Source organism: Coffea arabica, chromosome 9e (genome assembly GCF_036785885.1).
Source record: "Coffea arabica cultivar ET-39 chromosome 9e, Coffea Arabica ET-39 HiFi, whole genome shotgun sequence".
NCBI lineage: Eukaryota > Viridiplantae > Streptophyta > Magnoliopsida > Gentianales > Rubiaceae > Coffea > Coffea arabica.
In genome coordinates this window covers 36,677,610-36,694,348 of record NC_092327.1, presented here as the reverse complement: position 1 = coordinate 36,694,348, position 16,739 = coordinate 36,677,610, and the positions used below count along the sequence as shown (strand labels likewise).

Sequence of the window (16,739 nt, the reverse complement as noted above, 5' to 3'; positions counted from 1 at the left end):
GAATATAATCAAGCTTTGGCTAATTTTGATATTAGCTTGTTTGTTGTCACTCGTCAGGGAATCATATCACTGGGGGATAGTTTCTTTGATTGACAACCGTTTTATTCTGCATATGGGCATTCCATGAATCCAGGCCACAAGCATTTGGAGCTTCTATTCAAGTTTTAACTATTTTATTTGGGTTATTCTTGTCATATCAAATCAATTATTCTTATCATATCAAATCAATTTATTTGGGTTATTCTTGTCATATCAAAACTATCATTTTCTAAGTGCTTAATTAGGAATAGGGCCTAGATTTACAACCTATTAAAGGAAAGAACTGAGTATAGCTGCCGTGCTTTCTATTTAGGGTTCTCTATGGCATCATTATAAATTTTGTGGTCAAGATGTATGCACTGAAATGCGAAAGAAACCAGAAACAAGAGAATATAATACAAATAATCTTTTCATCCCTAAACTTAGGATGCGTTTGATGAAATTGAAATTTGAATTCTAAAATTTAAAATCTAAAAAATATGAATCTTTTAAGTTACTGTATTGCCAATTACCGAAATCTTAATATTTGAATATATTTTACATTAAATGATAAGCAAACAATTTATCATTTATTTTTTTTAAATAAGTTTTGTCTAAACAATTCAGAGACACTTGATTAATTAAGATGTTCTATTTTTTATTATCAGACATATCTGAACATATTAAGGTCTGAATCTATTAAATTTAAGCGCTAAATTAGATTATCAAACAAGGTTTAGTAAGACTAGCATTTTGTTTGCATGAGCTACCCTAGATTTTACCACCTTCAAGAATTTTTTTTTTTTTTGATAAATTATAATTGCATTTATATCGCAGGAAATGTTTGGCAACTTCTGGGGCACATATTTGACGTTGTTAATGTCAAAACCCTATTCATATCTCTATTTATGGACTGCGTAAAGGTCCTCATCTAGTCTATTCAACCTCTTAAATTTCCTGCATATGTGTCATAAAGTTGTTTGACTTGTGATTGGTTATGTACTAATTGCAACAACAAAGAAGACTAAAAAAAGTTTATTTGGTTGGATATCACTTGTATAACATGTTTTGTCTCCCATTAGACCAAATTTTGACAACAATTATAACAACGTAATTAATAGTTTCCATGTTTGTTGAAACTTGACACTCAGGTCAGGTATTCAAATCCTGGTACCTGTAATTAAATTTAAAGGACGTACAATGACATACCTCTTAGATTCAGAGGCGAGTTTTTCTCCCTCTAACCTTTCATGGATCAGTTGGAACTCCCTAATATAAATTAAAATAGCAATCATGTGTAAACAGGGGAGAGGGATGAGTTGGGTGATACGGGAAAAGGAAAAAAATGTAAATGTTGTCAATTGATAAGAAAAAAAACGTTAATACCAAGAGAAGATTGTACACGTGGTAGTATATCTTGTTCTATTGCAATAATATGTTTCAAGAGAAGATATGTGAAGTGATAAATGTAACTCCCATTTTTTATCTAAATCCCTCCCTTTTCATCTTTTTAATTCTTATTAAAAGACTAAAAGACTCCATAATAATGTTGAAAAATTTATTTGCAGGGTTGCAATTTAATTGCACAAGCTATTGTATGGGCTTTGTTGTCAGTTTACTAGTAATAGGTATTCTAACAGCGGGCACTCATTAACATGCCTAACATTCATTTAATCTACTATATATATATATATATATATATATATATATATATATATATATATATATATATATATATATATATATATATATATACTAATAATTATTACTTTCCCTTGTATTTATATACTTTTTCTATTTAGTCTTACTTATCCTCCCTCATATTTATTTACTTTCCCTAATTAATCATATATTTTCAAACATATGACATTTGAAATATATTTTAACAAGTACTTAATGGATACTAGTTAGACAAATCCTATTACTAAAAAGATGAGAAGAAAGTAAAGTCAATTTGCCACTTCGAATAGGATAAATATGTGGTAATTTCTGTTAGATAGGGAATGATTCTTCTTGGATTAACACTAACAGCTAGGCTTACCGTTTTTGAGAAGGATAGATAATTCTTCCACCATCAGTGTATATATATTAGTAAATATTATCAGTACTGACAGATTTATTTCATGTGTAAAATTCAAATATTGCACGAGTCACGAATCTAAATTTACCAGTGTCATATATCCAAACCTACTCGTGTATACAGCAATGATAGAAAAATTAATCCCAACTTCATTGCCCCTTGAAGCATAGCATAGCATTTGTAATGGGATTCGATAATAGCAAATATTCCTTCAAAAAAAAACAAATATATTCATAGCCCAACTTAATCCCAACTTCATCGCCCCTTGAAGCAAATATATTCCTTAAAAAAAAAAAATAGCAAATATTTCTTTCAAGCAAGCTGCGTGAATGGGCATATATGGAAGTAACTATTGCGCACGAAACATTTACTTTAAAAGTACATAAGATGTTATACTTTTCATTTATCAGAAAGAAAGTGCCATTGGTTATAAATGACTTTTCCTCCCAAAATAAGATGCACAAGTCATTCCAGACTTTCAAGTTTTTCCATCCATAGCAAAACTCTACGTTGGCATCACCTGGCAATGGATGGAAACACGTTCACCCGTGAAAAATATTCTTCCCATCAAAGAAAAAGACGTTTAACCTCAAGTACAATAATGTTTTCAGAAGAGATTTAAAAATCTTTGATCTTACAACATTGTAATGGCCCCTCGGGGGTCGGCACCGGCTGGTGCTGGATTGCCTCGTCAGGTTCTGGCACTGTATGGTCGCGGTTCGATTCTTTCTACCGTCTGGTGTATCTTGGGGACGGATGCACAGGCGCAGGGAGATTAGTCCGCAAGGGATACTCCCCGTGATGGCAAAAAAAAAAAAAAAAAATTACAACATTGTAATGTACAAGCATCAATTGGAGAAGGGAGCAAATGGTCACAAATAAAATAAACAAACTTGAGGTTTATCACCGTTGAAAAGATGCCATTCATCACATTTATCCGAACGGCATTCACAATGGATTACAGTCAATAGAGCGTAATTCATATGGCACACTATTACTTTATTATTTTCTCTTTAATTACACCATCTCTCGCTCTAAATTACGTTCTATAGATGTAGAATATAATAGTATGGACTCACAATCAAATTACATATTTATTTTAATAATTTACAATACACATCCCATAAAATTTTAAAACTTTTTAAATTATCAAATGAGACCCACAACCAATCTATTCTGCGTGTAACAGTCATGATGATACGCATCATGATTATTACACTCCCACTATACTCCCATAATGAGAGATAATAGATTACACTCTATATTATAATAGCATGTATCCACAATCAAATCACATATTTATTTTAATAATTCATAATACATATCCTATAAAATTTAAAGCTTTTCAAATTATTAAATGGAACCCACAACCAACCTATTATGCCACTAATAGCCATGATACTCATCCCCGTTATTACAATCCCACTATGGGAGAAGGTGTATCATGTGTGGTTAGGTGTAATAAAGGGTATTACACTACACCCCATCGTGGATGCCCTAGTGGTAATTGATTTTTCAAATGCTTTTACTTGATTTGGACTCCATTCTAAGCAGCCCTTTTTCCTTATTAAAATGCATCATAATTGCCGAGACCAGGTACCGGTCCAATAGTCCCAATAGGCGTGTAATGGAATTAAAAGCACCCTTGTAATCACATTAATTGCTTTGTTAAATATAGTTGGATTTCCCCGTCATTGAGAGCATTCTCATCTCATATGCATACGAGGATATCTGAAGGAATTTTTTTTTTAAAATCAAACGTCAATAATCTACGTCTACACCTACTCTTGTTTTTACATTATGAAAAGGGATATATTTAACTGAATCACTGAAAATAAAAAAAAATTAAATCACCTTCAAATCAGACGAGTCACGAGTGCCCTATGGCACCTGCTAAATTTGGAGAAGCTACGTATGTATGGATATCTGAAGGACCATAATGACTTCATGGAAAAATCTGGTGTAAAAGATAGCACTCAGGTGTACATGCATGTCAAAGATACTATACAGACATATAACGACGACCGAAAGATATGAAGTTCTGCCAAAAATTACAAAGTTGAGAGTTAAACATAATTGTCTGGCCGTTCAATACACCTGCATGCCCCTTTCATCTCAAAATTAAATTATCCCAACCACTTACCTAAATGATAGGGGTCAATTCAATTCCCATGTAACAAACAGCATCATATGGATCAGGATGGACACACCCAGACAACACAGCCACCATGCACAACAATAATATGTGCTAGTACTATACATCCAAGAAATTCTTTTCCTTGAACAATATGCAAAGGGTCATTTTCAGGGAAAGAAAGATAAAGATATACACACAGAGTGAGTAATCTACATGTACCACACAACACAATAATATTACTGTAACACTTTTTTGTGATGTGATGTATGTGAGATAAAAAGGTGATTAAGAATATAAAAAGATGGATTGAAAAATATATTTATGATGCCAGCGAAATATCATTTGAAAAAATTTGCTATCCAAACACTTCCATTATATTTTTTCTTCATGAAGGAGATCCTGATCCCACGAAAAGGAAGGAGGAAATGAGTGGATTTGAGAGCCAAACTCGAACATTCTAATTTCGACTTTTCTGGTTAATATATTTACTATCTAAGATTTTTTTTAAAAAATATTAGCTTGACCAATAAAAGAGCAACAAGTGCCACACTGTAAAATACATCCAGCTCAATCTACGTGCAACCTCAGGTCATTCTAGCTATTTCCCCAGCTAAATTCGCAGCTCATTTCAGTATAAAAGGCACACAATCCTCCCAACTGGAAATCCATCATCACATCTCTCGTTCATAAGCAACAAACTAATCAAATATGGGTACTCTCTACCAAGGTCCCCCTGATACAGCCATACATGATCTTAAGGTCACCATCCAAGAATCCCAGCTAGTTTTTCCGGCACAAGAAACACAAAGCAAATCCATGTTCTTGTCAAATATAGATCAAGTCCTCAACTTCAACGTCCAAACCGTCCATTTCTTCCCCGCCAACCTTGAATTTCCACCAAAAATTGTGGCAGATAGGTTGAGAACAGCACTAAGCAATGTGTTAGTGCCATATGATTTCTTGGCTGGAAGGATAAAGTTGAATCCTCAGTCAGGTCGCCTGGAGATAGATTGCAATTCTGCAGGTGCCGTTTTCGCGGTGGCTTCTAGCGAGTTTGCTCTGGATGACATTGGAGATTTGGTGTATCCAAACCCTGCTTTTGGGCAACTTATAGTCCAGAAAGTAGACGCCATTGGATCAGATGATCAGCCACTCTGCATTATTCAGGTATATCTATTCCTTCAAATGGAGCAGCACATGAAAATTGAAACCCAAAAATTAAATTATTTGACCTTTCTTTTGACACACCATTCCAGTGCTCAATGCTTTCGCCTAAATTTGTCCTTCCAAAAAAATGGGAAGGTTTAACTCGGCCATCCTAATGCTATATATGCTCACAAAAACATTAACACTCAATGGTCCACAGGATTATATTTTTTTCCTATGACATGGCCAAGTTATTTTTATAGTTATTGGATAATTATTCTACCAAATGGATAATTTTTCAAGTAACCAGCTTTCTTCACAAGACATGCAGAACAAAACTAACTTTCTTTTTTTTTTTTTTTGTTTGAAAAAAGAAACACAAATATTTTATGCTATTTAATGCCCTTAATAGTTTCCAACTAAGGCTCGTGTCAGCGAAACAGCAATACTTACACGGATGTGATTGTCATAATGAAGAGCTATGGTAGATGAGATGACCGCCTTAGTAGGTATGTACAGTCCGTGAAAATGATGTACTAACATATTGCATTAATACTACTAGTGACTTAGTCCGTTTGGATGTTATTTGAAATATTATTTGTAATAATTACTGTAATATTTTTTATGATTTGATATATGTAGGATGAAAAGATGGCTGGACATATAAAAAGATAAGTTGAAAAATGTGTTTATGATACAAGTAAAATATTATTTTAAAAAAATAGGGTATCCAAACAGACAGACTGCACATGTGATTTTGCTTAATTTTAGATCAAAGCATTGGATACAAAATTAAATTTGGATGAATAATGTCCTCACTAATCCACCGGCACCATACACTGCAATTTCAGGGGGAGAATGAAAAAAAAATAAGGATCTAATCTCAATTTGCAGAGCCCAAAAGTTTCTTTAATGTAAGTTTCAAGGTTTTATCTTTTAAATTAACTAAAAGTTATTCTACTTCTTCCTTCAGGGGGGGAAAAAGAGGGAAAATAAGAACGGAATATTGACATTTTTTCCCTATATCATACAAATTGATTTTTTTTTTTTTAAGGATGAACTAGCCTTGCAGATAAAAGATAGGCCATATTTTGCTTTTTTTTTTTTCCTAAACTTATTGAAGAAAAATTTCCTAAACTTTTTGTTTTTTTCCACTTCATTGTCTGTCCAAACAAGACTCGTCGGCTATTAAATGCCTAGTTCATTTAATTTATCCACTGTTAATCTGATTAGACAGGTACGAAATGGCTAAATTACGGTGGTAGTGGTAACTTGTATGTAAAGTGTAAACTAAGGCAAATGTGGAAAGCCAATTAAGACAAAAAAATTTTTTTAACTATGATAAGCCTCTTTTTTTTTTTTTTTTTGGTGTTGAAATAACTAATCAAGAAACTTAAAAAGTCATTAATATAGTCCCCTTTATTTTTCATCTTAGTCTTCGTTAGTATGGTCCACAGCAATTAATTAAGCTATGTAACTCTTCTGTTATTGTGGATCCCTCTTCTTTTTTCCTTTCTTTTTCAAGTATGTATTTTCCACCTAAGTTTGTTCTACCAATACAAGAAGTCAAGCATGCAAGAATGACTCCTAAGAATATTTGAGTCCCTAATCATATTTCTTCTTAGCTAGGTTGAGCCCTAATTATTATACTGATTTTGGTTTATTATTAAATTCTCAGGCTTTTTTTTTTCTTCCCAAAACACAAACTGGAAATGACTCATTGGCATCATGGGCTAGATATGCTCTCTTTAGTCATTGAAATCCATCTTATATCTAGTCTATCTGGGAACGTTAAAGAACCCTGAAAGGGGCAGATATACTTCCTCAAAAGTTAAAAAGTATCCATCACCTTAAAAAAAAACAGCCCATTTGAATACCAGGGAAATTTACAAATCATTTGTATTGAAATTTTTTAAAATTTTTATACAAAAATATATTATACAAGTTTAATATAAATAAAGTAAAAAATTGATTAAAAAATATAATCACGAAAAACGTAAAAACTTTTCTTTGCAAAAATTGCAATTCAAACACAACATTATCATTCTCTTTTCTTTCCTTCTTGTGCAGCTAACATCATTTAAATGCGGTGGTTTTGCAATGGGCGTGTCCACCAACCATGCCATGCTTGATGGTCTCAGCTTCAAAATCTTCCTACAAAATTTAGCCTCACAAGCTTTTGACGACAAACCCATGGCAATTGTACCATACAATGATCGTACCGTGCTTGCAGCAAGATCACCGCCTCAAGTCACATTCCCTCATCCAGAATTGCTCAAACTCAAGATTCCAATTGGGGAAGAACCAAGCCATCCAACTTTTGACTGCCCACAAGAGGAACTTGCCTTCAAAATCTTCCGGCTCAGCTCAGACCACATCAGTTACTTGAAGGATAAGGCAAAAGCTAGCGGGCCCGCCGCCGCAGCCACCGCGACAACAAATTACAAGATCACTGGCTTTAACGTCGTAACAGCTCATGTTTGGAGGTGCAAAGCATTGTCATGCGACTCAGAGGAGGGTCTAGAGAGGTTGTCCACCGTGCTTTACGCGGTCGATATCCGTCCACGGATGAAGCCGCCGCTTCCCGCTTCATACACGGGCAATGCGGTGCTGACCGCCTACGCCACCGCGAAATGCAGGGAGCTGGAGGAAGGGCCGTTTTCGAAGCTGGTGGCGATGGTGTCGGAGGGGGCTGCAAGGATGACCGATGAGTATGCGAGGTCTGCCATCGACTGGGGAGAGGTTTACAAAGGGTTCCCGCACGGGGAGTTTCTGATATCATCATGGTGGAGGTTAGGCTTTGCTGAAATGGAATATCCGTGGGGGAAACCAAGGTATAGCTGCCCGGTGGTGCATCACAGGAAAGATATCATTTTGCTCTTCCCTGATATTGATGCTGCCAATGCTAATGCAGTCAATGTTTTGGTTGCTCTTCCTGGGAAGGAGATGGAGAAGTTTCAAGCACTCTTTCACAAATTATTGGAGGATAATTGAACAAGGAAAGTGTGATGAATTGTCGGAATTAATGTATGATATATATTGGGGTGTATGTATAGCATAATACTAGAAGAATCTTATTATGGATTTGGAGAGTTTTGTTCAAAGGAATGATGCATGATGAACTAAATGTATGGTTTGCATTTGTATTTCGTGATTTGCAAACTCAAAAGATGAAAGAAAAAAAAAAAAAAAAAAGAAGAAGAAGAAGCATATGTACAAGAAGAAGGATATGTCCATTCCTGTTCGGACTCTATCTATAAATGGATTTCCTTCTCTTGCAATTTTAGGATCATCAATGGTAGTAACTGAATTGTAGTAGGTAACTTGTTTTTTTTTTTTTTATCTTCTGTTGAATCAACTGAGGCTTGTAGGATATTTCATTTCTTTACAATTTTAATCAATGGCAACCAAAACAAGAAAATAGATTTTTTGCTTTTTTTTTTTTTAAGGTGAAAACAGAGACAAAACATTTTGCAACATCGTACATGTATTTTATGGATATTCTCCCATACTTGATTGTAATTTACTTTAATTAAACAACTTGTTCAATTTTCCGAATTCAATCTTATTTTCCCTTACTTCTTCCTTAAATTCTAGGCGTATATTATTGTAACTCTCAAACCTTATTTTGTAAGAATCCACCACGTGGTCTTGTAATCCATATTCTTTCTCCACTTTTTTTTTTTAAAAATCTTAAACTCTTTCAACTTTTAAAATGGTTACATTATGAAAAACTGTTGAATTTTTTGAGCATTAAAAAGTAGGATAAATAACTACAAACAAGTAAGAACTACAAACAAGGAGGAGGGGAAGGCGGGAGGGAAAGAAAGCAGGATAGTTGCTTGTCGACGCGAAGGAAATTAAACCAAGCTATTTTAGTATTAAGTTTCCTAATTGTTTTTGGTGTCTTTGTTTGTTTGGTTTTCATATTAGTTTAAGAAATTTCAAATCATTTTTCAAGTAATTAAGTTCAGTTTATAATTATATTTGTTCAGAAAGTTTAGTAGTTTATAAATACTATTAAGGCAGTAGATTATTACTTAACGAGGGAATGTGGGTAGACAAATATTATGAGACGAGACAAATATTTTTATATCCTACTTTTACGATTTTCTTTTGACGAACCTGATAATTGAGCTTCTACCAATGATTCATCTTAAACAATTTATTAACTATTTTTGAGTAAGGCAAATTATGCAATAAACGTAAATGATGACCAAAACAAGTTCAATGATTAAATTATTCGAATTAAATAGAAAAGAATAGTCAGAATCTATCATGGCCAAAAGTAGGGCTGCAAACGAATCGAGCCGCTCGCGAGCCGCTTGCGAGCGGCTCGAGTCAAGCTCGAGTCGAGCTCGATATTAATCGAGCTCGAGTCGAGCTCGAGCCGGTTCGAGTCAAACTCGAGCTCGAGCTCGAGCTCAGAATATTAAGCTCGTTAGCTCGCGAGCCGGCTCGCGAGCTTGGGTATATATATATATATTTTTTTATTTTATTTTTTTTTAATAATAAAATTACGTATATTATATATATATTTTTTATTTTTTATTTTCATAGTAAAATTACGTATATATCCTTAATATTTTATTATTTATTAAGAAAAAAATATTATTTTATTTATTTTTTTAAAAATAAAATAATTATTTTTTATTTTTTTTCGAACTCGAGCTCGAGCTCGAGCTCGGCTCGACTTGATTCGAGTCGAGCTCGAGCTCGAAATTTGCCGGCTCGTCGAGCTCGAGCTCGAGCTCGAGCTTGGTAAAATTTAGTCGAGGCTCGGCTCGATTAGCTCAAAACTCGACTCGGCTCGGCTCGTTTGCAGCCCTAGCCAAAAGTCAATTGGGACTCAAATTGGGCCTCACAGTATAACGCAGCTATTGGGCTTAGTACGCTAGCTTTTCGTTGGTCTATTTCAACACAGCCGATTTCTGTTAGTTAAGTGAAAAAATCTCTCATTTCCTCATTGATTGGAAAGAAACAACTTCTAATCACATGCGAGCCTCAAAGACTGCTAGAATATTTTCATTTACTAAGATTTTATTGTCTGTCTAACACGTGTTGTAGAGCACGAAATATTTCAGATGTTATATTTTTAAAAATATAAAATTAATTAGAAAAAATATATAAATATAAGGAAGAATAATAATTGTTACTATGTATGTATATATGTATATACATATATAAATATATGTATGTCTATCTATGCATGCTAAGTTAAACGAATATTAGGTGTGTGTATTAAAAAAAAAAAGACCAAGATTTTATAGTAGATGTGACATGCGACAAGATTGCTAGAATATTTTCATTTAACTAAGATTTTACTGTCTGCATAACATATGTTGTAGAGCACGATATATTTCAGGTATTATATTTTTAAAAATATAAAATATAATAAAAAATATATAAATGTAAGAAAGAATAATAATTATTAGTATGCATATATGTGTATATATATATACACGTATGTATGCATTCTAAGTTAAATGAACATTAGATATGTACATTCAATAAAAAAAAAACCCAAGATTTTATAGTAGATGTGACATGCGACAAGAAATTTCGAACCAACCATAGAGATTGGTTGATAGGGCTGCTTTCCAAAATTTGGCTAGAGCCTTTCCTGTAACGTTGATTGCGGTTATTCATCAAGAAAGGAAACTCTCTCTTGTAAAGCCAAGCATTTATTGGGTGATCCAAAATGAGAATCAAAGTGACTTATGATATCAATGCTTATCAACTTTTATATGACTTCTTGTCAATCTTTTCAGCTGGATTGGGAGTAAAAAGGCTGCAAAATAAAGGAGATTTCGTGCGCGGTCATCAGTGCCATTTAGACCAATGCCATTGTATGGTGCTTCTCGTCCCTAAAAATATAGAGAAGAAAAAAGGAAAGAATCAATTGGAGTGGTATTATACCAAGATTGGCCAAAATATTATTATTAGGAAAAGATGTGACGAAAATGAAAAGGTTGTCTTTTTGGCATTTTTGTCTAGACAGATTAAGTGCTGACAAAAAGTTCAGGAAATGTAGACGTGTGAGACGTAAACTTCCGGGTAATGCTGCATTCTACCATCATTCAGTGGCTGACGAATCCGAGGTGCAAACTTTCACTTTTCTATTCTCAAAATAATGTGTAATTTGGATTTCTATCACATTTGACGCAATTTTTTATTTTTTTTTACTTTTTCTTACTGAAAGCTCAAAGATTGCATCGTTAAAAATCTCAAGGGTTTTTTATATTCTCAATCTGTATTGCATTTTCTTGAAAAAAGAATATGCCATGAAATTTTTGTTGACAACGTAACATAAATTGATATCCAGTGTTTGGCTTTTCTTGCCTCGCGAGGGACTCCAATTTGCTCAGCACTAGAAGCAGATTTTGTTCTATGATTTCTCTCGATCAGACAATAGAGGAAACAAAACATATTTAAGTGCATGGTTAGAATCATCATGTTCATGGGTCGAATCGAAATAGTTCACTGCCATAAAAGAATAAATAAATACAAAGAAAAAGAAATTCTAAATAGGATTTTTTACTTTCTTTCCAAGACATTGGAAGATTACGCACTTGTGAAAGTGAAAAGAAGATACATCATTGTAGCGAAGATTTGGTTCCTTTTGAGAAAGAAGTGGAGGATTCTTTTCTCTCAAGGGTAATCATCCCCTTTTTTTCCCTATGCTTGTTGTACAGGCGAGGACTAGCGAGTTGAACTGAGGCTAAATGCAAGACGAGCTCACATGTAAAATAAGAAGTGGTTGGGGCTAAATCTCCCGATTTCATTTCGATGCTTAAATCAAAAGTTATCGAAAGTTATATTGAGTGAATTGGATTGCATACCTCTCCCATGAATAAGGTGCTCATATTTATACTAGATGAGATAGGGAGTAGAATGATGGGGTCTGCTGATAGTCTGACTTCATAGAATAAGACATGGCGACGATGTCAATAGTATGATTGAATTATAGATTAGCTGTCTGTCACATCAATCATATCAATTACTAGTCATATCATCGTAACGAGTCAAGATTTTTGATATCTCGATTAGATGGATCATTCCGAGATAAGTTCTTTGCAAAAGACAGTTAGGTTGAGATATCCTATGGACCAGGTTAACAGAGATGTTTTCTTAATCGAGATATCCACACTTGTTATTATCATGAATATACTATTTTTTCCGTCCATTTATATTTTCCAGAATTTGTGATGCCTTCTTATCTCAAAGTAATTCATTTGTTTTTCGACTTTTCAATTAGACAATCTCAGAAATCCTGTACAAAGTTCACTTCCCTCTTTCATAGCCCCCAAAAAACACGACATGATGTTGTCTCAAGTGCTAGAGAATTTTATGGAATCCGAGGAGGAATGCGATTTTGAATCACAAACTAATCAAAGCACGAGATTCAGTCAGAACAAAAACTAAGTTTTTTTTTTTTTTTTTTGGAGTTCAAATGTTAACATTGCACAGGACCAAATATCATAGGGGACAAAGTTCTTCAATTGTCATCTCATGCCCTTCAAACTGTTCTTTTTTTTAAACATAGATTGGACATAAATCCGAGTAATGCATAAAAGCGAGAATTATTGTATGAACTATTTTATAAATCCATGTCATGCGTCCCTTTCTGTGAATGTAGCTAGTGGTTTGGCGGGCATGAGCATATATGTTTTTCATGGCATTTAGTCTTTAGTGTGATTCGTCTTTAGACCATATTTCTTCTGCGAGAGAAAAAGGACGGAATCTCTTTGGTAAAAGTTAATTAGAAGACCCTCAATTTTTATCTAAAAGAAGCCCATTAGTCATCGAGTCTTGTGCTACTAAAAAGATTAGCAAAAATAGTTGCAGTACAAAAGCAATATTTATAAAAACTGTTTTCTTTGATTGATGCTCGTACTAGAAAAAGAGTGATGGATAGATGGAAAATGTGATTGGGTTTGTGATATTCTCAAAAGGGTTTGAATCTTTTGCTGGAGCAAAAGCGAGTCGAAGGGGTCAAATATTCGTTCAGCTTTCTCACTTGGGAAGGTTCTTTCAGCTTCCTCTCGGTTGGGGAAGGTTCTGTTTCATGAGTTGGTTTCGTCGTATTATTTAATCATCAATGGTCCACAATCACAGCTTTCAAATGGGTTTATCTCTCTCTCTCTCTCTCTCTCTCTCTCTCTCTCTGTCTCTCAAGTTTCAGTTCTTTTTCTGCGTTCGACTATTGATGGGGTTCTCAGCTGTACCTCAATTGTTCTAAGAGATGGAACAAAACGTTACAGGATTCTATGATCATAGCAACAACACGTAGTGGTAGCAGAAAAAGCTCATTTACGTGATCATGAGACTCGAAAGAGTTTGTAATCTCGAGTTTACTTTCTTCCCAGATTGTCACAGACTCAAGTTCATCAAGTGTTAATTTTACCAAGTTGTCAGGTAATTCTACGTTATTGAAATCCTTGTCCGCTTAACGTGCATGGTTATTACCAGGAAGGTGAGGAAATGAATTTACGATGTTAGTGCCACACAGCTGGAAGTATTGAAGGTGCTTTACAAAAACCGATGAGATTATCCAACTAAAGTAAGGTCATAACTCATACAGTAGACAGAATTTGTCTTCTTACTCAGCATATAGGGTAAATTACTAGCAACTCCCTTGTAGTTTTGCATATTATCACATGACCCTTTTTGACGTTTCAAAATATTCATATGACCTCCTTATGGTTTTATATATACTAGGGATTCGAACAGCAGCATTCATAACGTCATTAGTCGGAATGCCAATATAATATTTTACTTGAACACTAAACAAAATGAGGGTTTAACTAAAACCGTAGGAGAATTATGTCTATGGAAGAATTGCAGTTTTGGTCCATAATATTTGGCTTGTGTGCCAAATTATTCCCCAATATTTCGACCATCAAAATTTGTGATTTTAAGCAGATTTAGAACACCCAACGAAAATGGAATAATGACTAATAGTGAACATCAAAATGTCATTAGTCAACAACTTTGACTTTACATTTTTGGTCCCCTAATGTTTTGATTTTGAATCATTGTATTTTCCTAATTTTTAAATAATGATATTAAGGGTTTTAACATGAATTGAGATGTAAATTAGAATGAAATATATTAAATAGGCAATAATAATTCTAATTAAACTTAGTGTTTTTCTTTTTTGTTTTTATTTCATTTATTCATGCTAATAATATATCATATGTTTCTTTTCTTTGCATAGTTAGTCTCAAATTTGGTAATATATATAATATTATTTCTCACTATTAATAATTAATTGATAATGAGTTTTATGATATTTTATTTCTAATGATAATTTAAAAAATTAATTAAATTTCCCTTTAAAATATAGGGAATATATACTTTTTATATTAAGTTGATCTCTTTTTTTAGTATCTAATAGGTTATCAATTGAGTTTAAAATGAAGTTAATATTTTATACACATTATATGAACCACTAAATGATTATCAAGGTATATGGTATTAAATAAATGCTTTAAATTATAATATTGAAATGTTAGCTTTTAATTGGCAGGAAAGACAACAAACAAATAAAAGATAATTTTTTTAAGAATTCTTAAAATTATTTCACGTTGATACTTACCTTTACTAGTTTTCATAAGTACAATGGCTAACTACAAGAATTTGAAACCTATATACGCAAGACATACAACAATTTTTGTAGTAGTAACGATAATAAACTTAGATTATAGAAGTATAATTCTCCTTTTCTTCAATGACTTTATGTTTTAGTTATTATTGATATATTATCATCCAATTATAATTTATTTAACAAAGATATGCTATTTTGACTACACTAAGATTGTACCAATATAAAGCATTTTAATGAATAGTGAGAAACAATAATATACATATATTATACCAAATTTGAGACTAACTATGCCAAAGAAAAGAAACATATGATAAATTATTAGCATAATTAAATTAAATAAAATTTAAAAAGAAGAAAAAGAAGTTTAATTAGAATTCTTATTCCCATTTAATACTATTTCATTTTAATATACATCTCAATTTATGCTTAAATTCTTAATATCACTATTTAAAAATTAGAAAAATATAATGATTCAAAATCAAAACATTGAAGATTAAAAATGCAACGTCAAAGTTTTCGACTAATGGCAATTTTGATATTCACCATTAGTCATTGTTCTATTTCCGTTAGCTATCTTAAATTTGCCCATAATCACCAACTTTTGGGATTGGATTTAGCTTGATCAAAACTAGAGCTGTTAATCGAGTCGAGTCAAACTCGAGCACATGATAATCGAGCTCGACTCGAACCTCCAATCGAGCTAGCTCGAGCTCGCTCGATTAGTAGTTCGAGTTTCAAAAGCTGTTTGAGATCGGCTCGTCATTCTCGGTCGAAAACTCGAACTTGAGTTAAAAATCGAACCGAGCTTATCAAACTCGAAACTCGAGCTCGAACTCGAGTTCAAGATCGAGCCGAGCTTATCAAGCTTGAAACTCGAGCTCGAACTCGTTTGGGAATTAAACATTTATTTGAGCTTTTAAACTCGGTAGGGAAGATAGCATATCAGCTTCTTGTACACTCATATTTAGCCTGACAAAAGAAGATACACATTCATTGATATATCATCTTCAATTCGACAAGCCATGCAAATGATGGACAATGCAAAGCAGACACGACGAAGAAATAGAAAAAGAACTTAAAACTGCAACGACAACTATCAAATGGAGGAACAAAAAAGGTGTAACCATTAAACAATTGCTCATTCATCTATGGCATTAGACTAAATCAGATTACAAAATGAAAAATTACATAAAATTAATAAGCTTTGCTTTTATTAAATGGACCGAGCAAAGGACAAGATGCATATCTCACCACCAATGATAGTGGTGAGATAGTGGACGGATTGGTGATGGAGGTGAGATGATGGATGGATTGGCGACGGTGGTGACGATTGGAGGGTGCGACTACAGGTGTGGAACGGCCGAATGGGAAAAGGAAAGAGGAAAGAAAAAATTAGGGCTAGAAACGAGAATGAATTAGGTAAAACTATCAGATACACAATAAAATGATGCTAATGTCCCTATTATTCGAGCCTGTCGAGCTGTAACGAGTCGAGCATAGCTCGACTCGTTTAATAGACGAGTATATCTAGAACTCGAGCTCGGCTCGTTTTTCTCAATAAACAAGCCGAGTCGAGCCCTTATCAAGCCAGGTCGAGCTCGGCTCACGAGCTACCCGGTTCGATTAACAGCTCTAATCAAAACATTGAAGACCATTTTGACACACAAGTCAAACATTGGAGACTAAAACAGCAATTCTCCCTTATGTCAGATATATGTAAAATTATAAGAAATAAATAGACATTTAAG

At 33.6% G+C, this 16,739-nt stretch overlaps 1 protein-coding gene across 2 annotated transcripts; it reads left to right on the top strand.

Annotated features, from left to right (window-relative positions):
• The first annotated feature begins 4,890 nt into the window (after nucleotides 1-4,890).
• On the top strand, nucleotides 4,891-8,662 carry LOC140014854 (acyltransferase GLAUCE-like). Of its 2 annotated transcripts, none has more exons than XM_072066475.1 (2): nucleotides 4,891-5,402; nucleotides 7,452-8,662. In XM_072066475.1, the coding sequence occupies exons 1-2, from the start codon at nucleotides 4,944-4,946 to the stop codon at nucleotides 8,373-8,375; spliced, it is 1,383 nt and encodes a 460-aa protein (XP_071922576.1). In that variant the 5' UTR covers nucleotides 4,891-4,943; the 3' UTR covers nucleotides 8,376-8,662. The 2 variants fall into 2 exon arrangements, with proteins under 2 accessions (XP_071922576.1, XP_071922577.1); XM_072066476.1 differs by lacking the exon at nucleotides 4,891-5,402 and adding an exon at nucleotides 5,759-5,890.
• Nucleotides 8,663-16,739: the final 8,077 nt, after the last annotated feature.